General features: G+C 37.5%; 1 protein-coding gene across 4 annotated transcripts in view; it reads right to left on the reverse strand.

The window, feature by feature from the left end:
• Positions 1-17,094, reverse strand: part of ARFGEF1 (ADP ribosylation factor guanine nucleotide exchange factor 1) — a 155,344-nt gene that overhangs the window by 45,645 nt on the left and 92,605 nt on the right. For all 4 annotated transcript variants that reach the window (XM_026495932.4, XM_057308132.1, XM_057308133.1 and 1 more), the window contains 7 exons: positions 11,635-11,734; positions 11,179-11,318; positions 10,964-11,072; positions 10,067-10,268; positions 4,824-4,935; positions 4,271-4,476; positions 3,922-4,006 (listed from right to left, as the gene is read on the reverse strand). In XM_026495932.4, the coding sequence (XP_026351717.2) occupies positions 3,922-4,006; positions 4,271-4,476; positions 4,824-4,935; positions 10,067-10,268; positions 10,964-11,072; positions 11,179-11,318; positions 11,635-11,734 (954 nt within the window). The remainder of the gene's footprint in view (positions 1-3,921; positions 4,007-4,270; positions 4,477-4,823; positions 4,936-10,066; positions 10,269-10,963; positions 11,073-11,178; positions 11,319-11,634; positions 11,735-17,094) is intronic.

Raw genomic sequence — 17,094 nt, forward strand, 5'->3', positions numbered from 1 at the left:
CTCCAAAAACCCATATCGGTCTTATGACATCTCTGAAGATACAGGCATACCTGGGATAAACTGTGTTTGGGTCCAGACTACCATAATAAGGTGAGTCAAATAAATTTTTTGGCTTCCTAAATGCATATAAAAGTTATATTTACACTATACTGTAGCCTATTAAGTGTGCAATACTGTTATGTCTAAAAAAGCAATGTATATACCTTAATTCAAAAAATACTTTATTACTAAAAAATACTAACCATCACCTGAGCTTTCAAGGAGTCATAATCACTGATCACAGATCATCATAACAAATGTTTAATAGTAATGAAAAAGTCTGATATACTGTGAGAATCACCAAAATGTGACAGAGACATGAAATGAGCAAATACTGTTGGAAAAATGGCGCTGATAGACTTGCTTATGCAAGGTTACCACAGACCTTCAATTTGTAAAAAAAAAATCACAATTATCTGCGAAGTGTAATAAAGTAAAGCACAATAAAACGAGGTATGCCTGTATATTTAATTATATATATTCCCACCATCTCCCATAAAGAATTTACAGCCACTCTATAGATAAGGATCCTCCTGTAAATTTACAAGGTACATAGAATAATAAGCAAGTCATAACTTTAAAACTCATCTTGAGTCAGTACTTAAAAAAAAAAAGCCATTTCTCCTGGAGTTCTGATAAATACTAAAAAACAATGACTCGGGGACACTAAAATAAAAGACCATACAAATGCTGCCAATAAGAGGCTAAAAGAAGATTAACATCACCTGGAGCTCTTGAGCATGGCATATTAAGTTTTAACATCATGCCAATCAGAGACAAAAAGAAGTCTTGATAAAAAAAATCTGAAGTAGCAGTAAAATATACTTGTCGGTCTGGGTGGGAGGAGGGGGTGGGAGCTCCCAGAAGTGGGAGTAGAGAATACGTGAATTTCAGATACCCCAAATAAAAATATACTGCTCAAACAGAACAATTCTGTCACAATGGGATTCTGAAAGTAGGATAAAACATAATCCTACTTTTCTTTTCCTGCTTATCTTTTATGGAGCATTCCATTCTTGACTTTTATTTTCATATGTTTATATATTTTTTAAAAGATTTTATTTATTTGACAGAGAGAGAGAGAGAGATAGCAAGAGAGCACAAGCAGGGTGAGCGGCAGGCAGACGGAAAGGGAGAAGCAGGCTACCCGCTGACTGGGATCATGACCTGAGCCGAAGGCAGGTGCTTAACTGGCTGAGCCACCCAGGAGCCCTTCATGAGCTTATATTAAGCTATATTTAGTTTTAGTGTTTAAGTCACTTAAAGCCAGTTGTTACTATGATGGAGATTAATATACACAAAAAAATTAAATGAGTTCTAAGTATATCTCAAATTTTTAAAAAAATTCACTGACTCATATATAAAAAGTAGTCTAATTATAAATATTATAGGTGAAAATGAAACATAAATGACTTGTTTAAATATTTTAACTTTGAAAAGAACTAAGAATGAAAAGACCTTTAAGGAATTTCTTTAAAGTTTACCTGTGTTCTTTAAAAATGATGTCATTTGTTAGAGTTCATGTGGTCTTGAATCAAATCATATGGGGTCATGATTATGGGTTCAGTTTTCTAATTGAATTTTCCTTCATAGAAACTCATAAGCTGTTCTGTAGCTGCAGGCTGCATATCAGGACATGATGCCAGCCAGCAGTAATCTGACAGGGAGCGGGAAGACTACAGGAAGTTACCACTGCTAGACCAGGATCCATGCACATGTTCTATGGACAGAAACAAGTGCCATGAAGACAGAGCACGATTCTCAAGTTGTTTCCTAACTGATCTGTGTTCAGAAACTTTTAACAATCTGGGTACTATGAAAGGACATTAAAGGATGTTTTAGTATTTCCTCAAAATAACTTACACAAGGATGTACATATGGGAAGATACGACACAGATGCATGTAACATTGATAATTCATTTACAGAACCAAATTCTTTAAAAATACAACACTTAAAAAAAAAAGGGGGGGTGGTACTGTATTGGTTTGGACCAAAACACCAGACAGAAAACTCCGATATGAAGATATCCAAGTAAGTCAGTATCTGTAGACTGCCTTATAACACCATGGAAAAAAGTATCCTGCATAATAAAAACCTGAAAGGGAGCTGCTTTAACTACACTGCCAGTAATATGCCAAGGGCGATTTTTATTTTTATTTTTATTTATTTGAGAGAGAGAGATAGTACATGTGAGAGAGCACAAGTGAGAGCACGAACTGGGGGAGGCAGGAGAGTGGGTGGGGTGTTGGGCAGAAGGAGAAGCAGATTTCCCACTGAGCAGAGGGAGCCTTACATGGGATCATGACCTGAGAAGGCAGGAGCTTAACTGACTGAGCCACCCAGACACCCTGCCAAGGGCAATTTTTAAGTGATTAAAATATTGAATGACTTTTTAAGAAATATCTATATAAAATCACATAACTCACTGGTAAATGCATAGCTGTTAATTCTGATGTTTAAATCTAAGGGTAATCACACATTTGATACATACTTTCCATATCAACCCTGCCTTAAACATCTCAAAACACACACACACACACACACACACCCCTATTTTGCAAGCTCAATCTCAACCTTTAAATAAATTTTAATTTTTCCAAACCTCTAAGATTAGTATAGTTTATTCATTTCCTAAGAATAATAAATATCATTAGACGCCTATCCCTAAGAAGTATGAAGAAATTCTTGCAAATAGGTAAATTTATAAAGGTAATTTCTCCCAAGATATCAAGGCATGTTTTTTGAAATGAAGTATAAAATACCTAAAACTTTAAAAATAAATTTTTTTGCTAATGGATATCAGAAATCAAGTGACAGTTCCTTAATATTTAAGAAGGAGTTATGAATTTAAAGGCAAATGAGTATCTTAATATCCTGGATATCTAACGGTTTAATTTTTACATGTAATGGTACTGTGATTATGTTTAAGTAGAGTATGTGTCTTTCAGAGGTATACACTGAAGTAAATACAGATGAAATGGTATGACACCTAGATTTACTTCAAAACGATCTGGGAGAGAGAGAAGAGATAGAATGAACAAGACTGGCCACAGCTGATAACTGTGGAAGCTGGGTGATGGGCACATGAGGGATTCCCATGCTAACCACTCTATTCCTCAAGTCTGAAATGTTTAAGAGAAAAAATAAAGTTTGTGTATAGTGTTCTTCCATGTTGTAATAAGTACAGGCAAAAGAATATACATATTCTTAAAATTCATCTTAAGCTTTATACAGCTATCAATCATGAGACAAATACAGACTTATTTTACAGATATCTGAAAGTCTAATTAGAATTACCACAAGAAACTGCATTTTTTTTTTTTTTTTAAGATTTATTTATTTAGAGGCGCCCAGGTGGCTCAGTCAGTTAAGCATCTGCCTTCGGTTCAGGTCATGATCCCAAGGTCCTGGGATCGAGCCCTGCAGTCACAGTGAGGCTCTCTGCTAAGCAGGCAGCCTAATTCTCACTCTGCCCCTCCCTGCTCATGCTCTCAAGCTCTCTCTCTCGCTGTCTCAAATAAGTAAATAAAATCTCGAAAAAAAAAATATTTATTTTGAGAGGGAGAGAGAGAGCACGTGAGCTGGGGGAAAGGCAGAGGGAGAGAGAAAAATCTTAGGAGGCTCCCTGCTCAGTGTGGAGCCTGACAGAAGGCTCCATCCCAGGACCCTGAGATCAGTACCTGAGCTGAAACCGAGAGTCAGACACTCAACTGACAAAGCCACCCCAGTGCCCCCAGAAACCACATTTGTAAAATGAACACTACACCGAATACCCCAATTTGGTGACTGGTTTCACTGAATAAGATTAAAATTTCAACTCTTACTTACTGAATTCAGAAGAACTTATTTAATTTGTACTATCTATTATACATAGTACGTACCTGTGGACTGTGAAGATCTGTGGTCAGCATGATAATTGAATAAGCCAAAACATAAGCAGTATCCGCACTAGCAAAAAGGGTTTGTCTGGAAAAATAAATGTATCATATTATAAACTTATATTGTTTTACAGCTGCATTTAAATAAATCATCTCAAACCCCCATAATTTTCTCTTTCAGGATTTATGTTCTAGCTCATACTACAGTGTTTTTATGGAATTGTCTTATCACTTCTAGATCAGACAATCTAAATTCTCTGGGTGTAAGATGACGAATCTTCTGATGTTCCCTAGCACAATGTCTTGGATATAGCTGGCAACCAATAAATACTTGAATTTGAATCTTGTTTACCCTTGGTTGCATTCAAGGTATCTTGCAGCAAATTTTTCCATCAATCGATCAATTTTCTGAGCTTCCCCTGGAAGACGGAATCCTTCCAGAAACATACGAAGGGCTGAAACGAAGTCCTTTCCTGAAAAGTCATGTTGGTCCACATATGCATACATAACTTCTTTGTTAAATTTATCATTATCTCCCAGGAACTCACCCACTTGAGTCTAAAGAAAAAAGATTAAAAACTGATATCCTAATGAAATGTTACATTTGCCACAGAGACATTTAAAGAGCAGCAAAATCTGTAAGATTCACAGGTTTTGACTACAGGGTTAACTATTTCAAAAGTGAAACTAAAAGTTAAACCCACTGACTGTGTTTATTTAAAAAAAAAAGATATTCTTTTGAGTTTAGGAAATTAAAAAGCAAAATTAAGAATACCTAGGTTATTCTTTAAGTTTTCCTGACATACTTAGGAGGGCACTTTTAAAGGGGAAACAGTCTGTATCGTTATTAACTTAAAAAGAAATTTTACAGAGAAGGTTAGAATAAACAAAAATGGTATTCTTACAGAGTCTAATCTTTCCTCTTGATGTAAGAATTGGGCAATATCTTCAGGTGTAGTGCCAAGCATCCCTTGTTCTTGGAGGTACTGTATTCCTCTCTTTGGTTTCTTATTAAATCTAGATGATGTTAAAGTTAATAGAAACATTAGAAACAGAAAATCATTTGAAAAGAACATCTTAAACTATGGTAAATTAATTTTCTAATACCACTTAGAAAATAGTTTAATATAATCCATGCAGAATATACAAAACTTATTACATTATGCAAAATTTTATTTTTTTCTTAGAAAAGAGTCTGAAGCAAAATGCCACCTTTATCAATAATACGGACCATTTCAGACTATTTGAGATAATGTCATGTTGTAGATAAGCTGTAAGGATATAAATATTAAATATCTCATGCTTTTAATATTTATATTCTCCTTAATACTCAAATAATCTTGGTTCATTCCATATACACCACTGATTAATTCTAAGTTTCCTGCTTTTAAAGTAAAAGAATTCTGGTGACTGTCTTAACAACAGTTTGACAGCATTATTTCCTTTATTAAAAAAATCCCTAGATACCCAATGTTTTCAAAGTGAAGTCCAAACTGACTAGATGGATATATAAAATCTTTCTTAATACAGCTCTAGTTTATCTTTTTTTTTTTTTTAAAGATTTTATTTATTTATTCGACAGAGATAGAGACAGCCAGCGAGAGAGGGAACACAAGCAGGGGGAGTGGGAGAGGAAGAAGCAGGCTCATAGCAGAGGAGCCTGATGTGGGGCTCGATCCCATAACGCCGGGATCACGTCCTGAGCTGAAGGCAGACACTTAACCGCTGTGCCACCCAGGCGCCCCAGCTCTAGTTTATCTTATCCCCTCTCACCCATCCCCTCCCACATATCCTATTCTCATTCCCTAAGCAGAATGCATTTCTGCAATCTATTTCCTCTACATGTCCTTTACTTGCTCCATTCACTGTGGAACTCTCCTTCATGCTTACAAATCCAGTTCAAAGGTCACCTCCTTGTTTCCACATCATTTACTTTCTACTTTTATTATACCACTAATTACTTTGGTCCCTCATCACCTGTCACCTGGGTAACAGTACTTAAATGGTCTTGCTATTTTTTGTTTTGCTCATTCTAATCCATCCTTCCGGCTACTGGCGAAGTCACTGTCCCAAAAGAGAACTCCGAAGCTGCTCCTCGTCTAAAATCCTTCAATACTAGTATGACAAAGTCAAGGAGACAAGATAAAACAAGTTGCTGTGGCCGATGTCAAAGAGGTTACAGCCTATGTTCTCCTCTAGGATTTTGATGGATTCCTGTCTCACATCGAGGTCTTTCATCCATTTGGAGTTTATCTTTGTGTATGGTGTGAGAAGAGTGGTCAAGTTTCATTCTTTTGCATGTAGCTGTCCAATTTTCCCAGCACCATTTATTGAAGAGACTGTCTTTTTCCACTGGACGTTTTTTCCTGCTTTGTCGAAGATGAGTTGACCATAATGCTGAGGGTCCATTTCTGGGTTCTCTATTCTGTTCCATTGGTCTATGTGTCTGTTTTTGTGCCAGTATCAGGCTGTCTTTGTGATCACAGCTTTGTAGTACAGCTTGAAATCAGGCAAAGTGATGCCCCCAGCTTTGTTTTTCCTTTTCAACAATTCCTTGGCCATTCGGGGTCTTTTCTGGTTCCACACAAATTTAAGGGCTCTTTGTTCCAGCTCTTTGAAAAATGTCATTGATATTTTGATTGGGATGGCGTTGAAAGTATAGATTGCCCTGGGTAGCATAGACATTTTAACTATGTTTATTCTTCTGATCCCTGAGCTCTGGGAAACAAACTGAGGGCTTCAGAGGGGAGAGGGATGGGGGATTGGGATAGGCCGGTGATGGGTATTAAGGAGGGCACATATTGCATGGAGCACTGGGTGTTATACGCAAACAATGAGTCATGGAACACTATAGCAAAAACTAATGATGTACTGTATGGTGACTAACATAATAAAAAATAAAAAAAAGAAGAAGACAAGATAAAAACTTGTTTACATGGAGAATAAGGCCTTCTGGAATCTGGATCCAACTCAATGCTCTCATTTCATCTCCTACGACTGCCCCCTGACCCTGCCTCTGCCATGCTGATCAATAGTCCTCAAATGTTCCTCTCCACTCCGCTGCTGCACAAGTCATTCTCTTTGTCTGAAATGTCCTTACCTGCCCTGTCCTAATGATTTCTGTCAAGTCCTAATTCATACCATAAATTAAAATCAAACATTTTTCACTGAGATAAGCACAATCTCTGCTCTCTAGAAGCTCTCTCCTAATAAAATAAACTTGATTTTTAAAAATTATAATAGTAAAAATGCAATAACTAATGTATTGACAAGGTAAGATAACACAGAAGAGGAAGTAACTAACAGAAATGGTTGTGATTTTTTTTTTAAAGATTTTATTTATTTATTTGACAGAGATAGAGACAGCCAGTGAGAGAGGGAACACAAGCAGGGAGAGTGGGAGAGGAAGAAGCAGGCTCACAGCAGAGGAGCCTGATGTGGGACTCAATCCCACAACGCCAGGATCACGCCCTGAGCCGAAGGCAGACGCTTAACCGCTGTGCCACCCAGGCGTCCCAGAAATGGTTGTGATTTATTTCCTGGGGAAGGTGACTGTGACAATGAGCTTTGAAGGACCACATACTTCGTAAAAAGAAAAAACCTCTATCTCAGAGATTAAGGGGTCATACTAACACATGGCAGCATAAAACAGCATGACATTGTAGCAACAACGCTGCACTGTTGGAAGGATGAAGCGAGCTAAAGAAGCGGCAGGTGATGAAGCTTAAGAGTCCAGCAGACCTACATCACGAAGGGTATTATATCCTATTACAAGAAGCTGTGACTTTATTCTTTAAAAGCAAAAGGGGTCATGGCGCCTGGGTGGTGCAGTCGTTAAGCATCTGCCTTCGGCTCAGGGCGTGATCCTGGCGTTCTGGGATCGAGCCCCACATCAGGCTCCTCTGCTAGGAGCCTGCTTCTTCCTCTCCCACACCCCCTGCTTGTGTTCCCTCTCTCGCTGGCTGTCTCTGTCAAATAAATAAATAATAATCTTAATAAATAAATAAATAAATAAATAAATAAAAGCAAAAGCTGGGGAGAAACAGAAGCTGACTTTCAAGAGAGATCACTCTAGCTAAGTGTGAGAAAAGACTACAGAATAAATAAGATCAAAGAAAGGTAGGCCACTTAAAAGATTATATGAGTCAAGGCAAGAAATGGTACTGGTTTGACTTGTGAGGACAACTATGGGAAATGGGAGAGACGAGAGAAACAGCATAGATATTTAGCAAGTACAATCAACAGGATTTAGGGACAGATTAGATCCAAGGGGAAAATCTAAGTAACATGCAGGATTCTAGCTTATAAATTTGGTAGCATGTTGGGGTTACTAGTCTAAATAAGAAATACAGAAACAGTAGTTTTCTATTTGTCTTTTGTTTTTGGTAAGAGTATTAGGGAGTTGATTATGGGGAGAATGGAGACTGATAAATCTGATTATGGACATACTGAGTGTGAGAACCTAAGCAATATCCAACAGAGATGTCCAGTGGGCAATTACAGACAGTCTAGACATCAGTTGAGGTATTTATGTTAAAAGTAACACTTGGGAGTGGGGACATGCTAGCACATACATAGTAGCTGAAGTCATGAAAAAGAACATGATCACCTAGGGGAAATTACAAAGTAAGAAAAGAGCTGAGGGACAGAACTCTGGAAATGCTAAGTTGTATGCAGAAGATAAACAGCCCCTAAGAAGACTGAGAAGGAACAAGACAGAGTGGTGCCACAGTCAGGAAAGACTGTAATGGGAGCACAGCAACATGAAAGCATTCTCATGAAAGTATGAAGCAGAGATCAAGTCCACGAGCTGAAAAGAGCACTAGAGACTAAGGAGCCCTCCACTTTGAAGTCCTGTGACGACTTCAACTCACTCCCAAGTACTTCAAGTAGAGTTATCGTATCTTGGCCGCACTTTGTATACGATTATGGACAATACACGGTATTATTTTAGAAAAACATTTTTGCCCATATTTAGGTTCTACCTTAAATACAAGAATCAATGCTTTCATGGTTCTTGGCACACAGTCCCAAACACCAAATATGTTTGCTGAGTAACATCTGCTGAGAATTTCAATATGAATATCTGATTACACATACTAGACCTTGAGTCCCTCAGAAGCCATGGCTATTCATTCATAAAGTTTTCCTACGACCTTGCATAATGTCAGGAACAGATGGGACTTTGATAAATATTGGCTGAAAAACTGGAATGAATGAACTATTAATGGCTATTTCCTGAGGCAATTTTGTGAGATTTTATAATTTTATGACAGTAAACGTGCATACATTTTTCATTTTTTTTTTTTACATTAACAATAAAAAAATGGAACTTGAACATTCACCAAAAGGCACTGCTTAAGAGTCAGGAAGAAATGCTTTACAGTAGAAGTTGCAACCAAGTAAATATACAAGAGCATTTTTAACAGTTTATAGTAGCTAGATCCACGGAGAAATGTCAGTAACTTCATTTTTCCTTCCAGCTTCTCTTTGAAAGAGATGGGCAATTAGAGGAATGAAAGCAGCATGGTACTATTTGGATAGGAAATAGTCCAGGAGCAGACTGATGCCATACAGCTTAGTGGGAAAACTGACTTTACAAGATCTGGGTCTGGTAGAGTAGCCAGGTTGGAAAAGGAGGTGATTACCTTATCAACATATAAAACTGAAATTGATAACAATGGATCAATAACAAAAGTAGCCCATTTGCAACCCAACTGGAGAAAATATAAAACCTATAAAGGAGCAATGTTAGCTAGCTATTAGAAGTTTCACACTGTAAATTTTTTGACTTGTGATCTGCTTAGGAAATATAATGGGGGATTTTATAACTGAGCTACTAAATGAACAATGCAAAACTACTTACATAATCTAAGCATAATCAACAGCATATAAGATATGCTACAAAATTAATTTAATGTGAATTGTAAGAGTCTCTTGGGCTAGACTGCAATAAACAAGGAGAGCTGAATAAGGAGCCACTAGAAGTCTTGGATGCAGGAGACCTGTGCCTGGTTTTACTCAATGAAAGGTGGTAATGAGAAGGGAACAGAAATATTCTGAAGATGCAGAGAAACCCAGGGCAAAGGTGGTTCAGTACTAGCAAAAGGATATTCAATAACATTTCTTCTTAAAACTGGACACTCACAAATCTATTCCTTGTTCTATTATTTCCTTTTGTTGTTTTAGGACTTCAAATTGTTCTGGATTATCAGTGCCAGACATCTGTGTACTGTAGCTGCCTATTCCTGATGATGATGTTGACTCCAGGGAATTTAAACTTCCGTATCTGTTTATTGTCTCAGGGTGTTTGATTTCAGTCGTCTCTTGCTCTAAGGGTTTTTCCTGACCTGTAAGTAGAAAGACTGACACAGTAAATTATCTTTCAAATAAAAATATTTAAAAGTTTAAAAATAAAACTGTCAAGTAAGGCAAGATATTTCAATGTTTCTTAGATAACTATGTGATACAAGCAAAATACTGAGTGCCATCACAGACAATATACTTTGATATTAAAACACACGGGAATTAGAATGTTTATAATGTGCACCATTAAAAGTTCTTTTTGCAGTTGAAGTGCTAAGTATCCACTGGTTTTCTGCTCTCAGTTCATGCCTCCTGAGAAATAATTTTCCCTCAAAAGACTCTTAACTGATGGAATACTAACTAAGGTAGCCCTGTTGCTGTGAGTTTTTCTCCTAGTAAGGGTAAATGTCAAACACAGGTGAACAATTCAATCTTCTTAAAACATCTTGGCTTGGATCGGTTTCTTCTATAATTATCTTTTCACAAAGCTGCATAAATATGCTTCACTTTAACATACTATTTAAATATTTCTAGGAAAATTTAGAAAGAAAAAAGTCTGGATAACTAAGTTAGAAATTCGTAATTTTAAAGCTAGTATTTAACTCATGCAGAATACTTCCTTTATCAGCTAAAAGAATACAGAGGTCACAAAACTGGCCTAATGGCAACTGGAACTATCCTCTTCAAAATACCATTTACTTGAAATGACAAAGAATTATAACTCAAAATGTCACCTTACCAAGAGTTGTCTGAGAGTTGGGATTCACATACTGATCCTTACTCCATTCAACCATACACTTCAAAATTGACACTAAACATTCTAAACCTTTTTTCCTCAGGCTCAATTCCTACAAAATAATTCATAAAAAGAATAAAAACAAAAAGATCTTTTAAGAAAACACATAGCTCCTCCTTGACCAAGTTTAAATTTGAAAATGCTTTCAAAGTTCTTACCTGAACATTACTCATACCAAGTTCTTGACTGCCCCGTCCTTGAGCAATTTTTGATAGATCATTTACTAGTCTTTCAAATATATTCGCTGCATTTAAATCACAGTCATAGTTTACGTAAATATCCACTACGCTCTGAGCATCTGTAACAATACAACATACTACTTTTAACAAAAGGCATCAAGTATATGAGTATATTTTGGCCCTTTAAATGTCTTTTTTTTTTTAAAGATTTTATTTATTTGTCAGACAGAGAGAGCAAGCGAGCATAAACAGGGGGAGCGACAGGCAGAGGGAGAAGCAGGCTCCCTGCTGAGCAAGGAGCCCGATGCGGGGCTCGATCCCAGGACCCTGGGATTATGACCTGAGCTAAAGGCAGACACTTAACTGACTGAGCCACCCAGGGTGTCCCTTAAATATCTCTTAATAAGAAAAGATAATAAGGATAATTTCAAATACCTGCACAGATCCTTGTCAATGTCTGAATAACCATCCATTTGTGGTCAAATGAGCTGGTAGAAGTTTCCAAAATGTACAGGAAAATTTCTTTAAAGAACACCTGCGATTAGGGAAAAACTTCTGTTTAAAGTTTTATTTGTAATTCATATATGTGATCACTTTTTAAATATCCCAAAGCTGTAGAGGAGAGATTAGGACCCAGCTCCTTTTGAGTTCCATCTCTGAATGTCAGGACTGAGCTAACGTGGGTGTGTGACTTAAACTAGCCCTTATAGTAGGAGTACTGCATTTCACATTGTTTTGTTTGCTATCACACAGCCACTACAAAAGAAATCTGCAAAGTCCCCTGGGTAAGAATTTCGTGAACATATTTACAAAACCAATGTAACTCATACTTCATTTTTTTAAACCCCCAAAGATTATAAATTTATTCATCAGTTATGTTTTTCAGACATTATAATAGGTGCCTAATTTTCCTAGATTTAAATGTACCTAATGCTCTAATCCACATAATAAAAATCTCTTACACTATATTTTTATAATTACTCACATAGTGGAAATCTCTACTACCTGAAAACAACAAAATATTTCTTACTATTCTTTACACCAAATGATGTCCAATAAAAAGGAGTTAATCAACCTAATTAAATAAATTACAGTTTAAGAACTAAGAAAGAATTTTTAGATTCAAATTTATTTTGGAAAAGGGACTGATTTAAGTAGGGATGACTGAAAAAGAAAACCAAAAGTCACACATTAACATTTAGGGAGCTAGCTTATGTGCTCCGGAAATGCATACTGATAACATGATGGGGCTAACGTCTTTCTTTCTCCTAAATGGGTGAGGTACCCTTGAAATGTGCTTTTCTTTCACAAAATTCAACACATTTCTATTACTTCCTTAATGTCAGCAGCATTTCCTACAAGGGCATAACATTTTAAGAAGGTAGGGACCAGGTCTTTCTTGCTAACCACTATGTCCACACTGCATGGCATACAGCAGCCGTTCAATAAATATTTATGATCACAGTTCCTAAGCACTGCCCCAAGGTACTCCTGCAGCCAACTCAGAGGGATGCCATGACAATTTCTGAGGGAAAATTCAGAAGAAATACATCTATTGAATACCTCACAAGACCGCTCAGTTTCAACATTAGATCACACTACATTCCTTTCAGTGACATCATTATTTTCGCAAACCTGAGTTTTAGTGATTGCTATGACAAAGGGCAGGGACTGCATGAAAGTCAATGAAGAATAGGAAATAAGGGCGGCAGTGTCCAAGTGGATTCCAAGGAGTTGGGCAGTGTCCAACAGGCACATACATTTCGGCAGTCAAGTAACTATGACTTAAGAATGAAATAAAAACATCATTTTAAAAAATTTATCAGTATTTCTTTTTTCAAATGGAGACTACATTGTTAAGACAAATATTTGTTAAGCTGTTTGGACCTAACTACTTAATAAATGGAACTGTTAGGTACTTTTAGCACAAGTACACTGTGAAAAGAAAGTATGCTGCCTTGCTGAGACAAGCAGGGGGCAATGGACATGACACCTGCTGAGGCCAGAAAGCATGGGCGGTTGCAGTGCTCTCCTGCCCCCTAGCTGAGGCTGGTGAGCACAAGTGGCTGTGGCATTCTCCTGCACCCAGCCTAAAGCCAGTGGACACACAGACGAGGCACTCTGCCACAGCACTGCTGAAACTCACGGGTACTGCCTTTCTGAAGTCTGGAGCCAACTGCCTTGCTATAGCCAGTAAGCGTGTGCAATCCACAGAGGACATACCACTTGACTGCCTAGCCCTGGTGGCCAAGAGAGCTGGCATTCAGAGCAACATGAGGCTGTAACAATCTGAAAGATTGTTCTTGGCACACCACCATCCATAGGACATTGCACAGACAGCCGACTGAAACACAACATGTCTTCCTGTAAAAAAGGTCTATCTACTTAGCCTGTAGCTTCAGCCTGAGGAACAGGCTTCAGGTCTCCCTCACATCTAGAGGTGAAAAACGTGCTCCCCAGCAGTGCAAGCAGGGAGAAACTATGTTTTGTGCCTCCCCTGGCCTTGCTACAATTTGACAAGGCCTCCCAGAAAGGAGCTTATGCACTTCTCTGGAGTCAGGATTTTTGCCATGGTCACAGAGGGGACATCTCCAGGTCTCCTGTCTGGAGAAAAGGACTGTATATATTTGCATATTTAAAAGTTGCTGCCTGAGGGAGTGGCTTCCAAACCGCCTGAAACTAGGCGCTGAATGAGATTCCTCCCTGTGGCTCACTGACAGGATGTGGCACATCCTCAACAATGGGTGCGTATCAAGAATCAGTGAGGTGGTGTAGATAATCACAAAGGCTCCAGGGACAACCAAGCGCTAGGGCCAGGCTGAATGAGAAAGATCATCACCTGCACAAGGCCACTCCCTCAAGACAGAGAGGTAGCTGTTTCACCCAATACATAGAAACACAGAGTCAAACTAAATGAGTCAAGCTAGATGAGGAAATAGATTTCAAACAAACAAACAAACAAAAAAAACCAAGACAAAACTTCAGAAAAAGACCTTAATGATATGGAGATAGATGACCTACATGATAAAGAATTCAAAGTAAGGGTCATAAGGATGCTTACGGAATGTGGAATGGATGAGAACTTCAAAAAGAAAATGAAATAGCAAACAAGTCACAGAGCTGAGGAATACAATAAATGAAATGAAAAATACACTTGTGGGGTTCAAGAGCAGACTGAACCAAATAGGTAAGGACCAGCGATCTACAAATCAGGGCAGTAGAACCCCCCAAATAGAGCAGCAAAAAGGAAAAAGAATTTTTAAAAAAATGAAGATCACTTAAGGGACAACATCAAGTGGAAGAACATCCTTATTATAGTGGTCCCAAAAGGAGAAGAGCAAGAGAAAGGGTCAGAAGACTTATCTGAAGAATTAATGGCTAGAAACTTCCCTGAGGGAAGGACACAGACATTTAGGTCCAGGAAGCCCAAAGAGTTACAAATGAAATGAATTCAGAGAGGTCCACACCAAGCACATTATAATTAAAAGTCAAAAGTTAAAGATACAGAGAAAATCTTAAAAGCAGCAAGAGAAAAACAACTAGCTGTGTACAAGGAAAAACCCATATGGGTATCAACAGATATCTGAGCAGAAACTGTGTGGCCAGAAGGGAGTGACATGAGATATTCAAAGTGCTGAAAGGAAAAAACTTCTAACCAATAATACTCTAACCCGCTAGGTAATCATTCAGATTTCAAGGAGAGAGAGTTTTCCAGACAAAACAAAACCAAAGGAGTTCAGTATAATTAAACTGTCTTTATAAATAATATTAACAAGACTTCTTTCTTCTGAAAAGAAATGGCACTAACAAACAAGAAAACATAGAAAAGTAAAAATCTCACGAGAAAAGGCACATTATAGTACAGGTAGTAAATTAACCACTTATAAAGCTACTAATAAAGTTAAACAGAAGTAGTAAAATTAAGTAAAACTACAACAATTAGTTAAGAGTTACATAAAATAAATAGATGTAAAAAGCAACATCAAAAACATAAAATGGGGGAGGGAGTAAAAATGCAGTTTGGGAGTGTGTTCAAATTTAAATTGTGATCAACTTAAACTGATATATACACAGGAGGATATATGTGAAGCTCACAATATCCACAAATCAAAAACTTATAGTAAATATACAAAACAAAATGAGAAAGGAATCTAACCATAATACCAAGAACAAGTTATCAAACCACAAAGGAAGAGAAAAAAGAGAAAGGAACAGAACAGTCAGAAAAAAACTAACAAAATGGCAGTTAAGTATTTACCTATCAATAATTACTTCAAATGTAAATGGACTAAATGCCCCAATCAAAAGATATACAATGGCTGAGTGAATGAAAAAACAGGACACATCTATATACTTCCTACCTGAGACTCTTTCAGAAGTAAGGACACAAAAAGACTTCAAAGTGAAGGAATGGAAAAGATACTCTATGCAAAGGGAAATGAAAAGAAAGCTGGTGATCTATACTCTTATCAGACAAAAAAGACTAAAACAAAGACAGTAATAAAAGACAAAGAAGGGCAGTAAATAACTATAAAGGGTTCAATCCAGCAAAAAGATAGAATATTTATATATGCACCATTCATAAAAGCACTGAAATATATAAGGCAAATAGTAACAGACCTAATGGGAGAAACTGACAGCAGTTCAGTAAGAAATTTCAATCCCCCACTTACATCAATGGATAGATCATCCAGACAGAATATCAGTAAGGAAACACTGGTCTTTTTTTTTTTTTTTTTTTAAAGATTTTATTTATTTATTTGACAGAGAGAGACAGCCAGCGAGAGAGGGAACACAAGCAGGGGGAGTGGGAGAGGAAGAAGCAGGCTCACAGCAGAAGAGCCTGATGTGGGACTCGATCCTGCAACGCCAGGATCACGCCCTGAGCCGAAGGCAGACGCTTAACCGCTGTGCCACCCAGGCGCCCCGGAAACACTGGTCTTAAACAACACATTATACCAGATGGATTAACGGATGTACAGGTGACCCTTGAAAAACATGGGTTTTAACTATGCAGACCCACTTACATGTGGATTTTTTTTTCCTTCATGTTTTTATTTAAATTTCAGTTAGCTAACATACAGTGTAACATTAGCTTCAGGTGTAGAATTTAGTGATCTATCTCTTACCTACAACATCCAGTGCTCATCACTACTAGTGATCTCCTTAACCCATCACCCATTTAACCCATCCCCCTGCCTACCTCCCCTCCAGTAACCCTGTTTGTTTTCTGTAGTTTGTTCCTGGTTTGCCTCTCTTTTCTTTCTCATATGTTCATCTGTTTTGTTCCTTTTTTTCCCCATAATAATATTTTTATTATATTACGTTATTCACCATACAGTACATCCCTGGTTTTTGATGTGAAGTTCGATGATTCATTAGTTGCGTGTATCACCCAGTGCACCATGCAATACGTGCCCTCCTTACTACCCATCACCAGCCTATCCCATTCCCCCACCCCCCTCCCCTCTGAAGCCCTCAGTTTGTTTTTCAGAGTCCATAGTCTCTTTTGTTTCTTAAATTCCATATATGAGTGAAATCATAGGGTATTTGTCTTTCTCTGACTTATTCTGCTTAGTATAATACTCTCTAGCCTCATCTTATGTGGATTTCTTTTGATAAACACAGTACAGTACTGTAAAGATATTTTCTCTTCCTTACGATTTTCTTAATGTTTTTTCTCTAGCTTACTTTATTGTAACACAGTGTATCATATACAACATACAAAATATATGTTAATCGACTGTTAATCGACTGTTATCAGTAAAGGCTTCCAGTCAACAGTAGGCTACTGTTAAGTTCTGGGGGAGTCAGATAGTTAACACGATTTTCAACTATGGAGGAGGTCATGTCCCTAACCCTGTATCATACAAGCATTAAAGGTATACAGAACTC

This window comes from Ursus arctos, unplaced genomic scaffold (genome assembly GCF_023065955.2).
Source record: "Ursus arctos isolate Adak ecotype North America unplaced genomic scaffold, UrsArc2.0 scaffold_6, whole genome shotgun sequence".
NCBI classification, from domain to species: Eukaryota; Metazoa; Chordata; class Mammalia; order Carnivora; family Ursidae; genus Ursus; species Ursus arctos.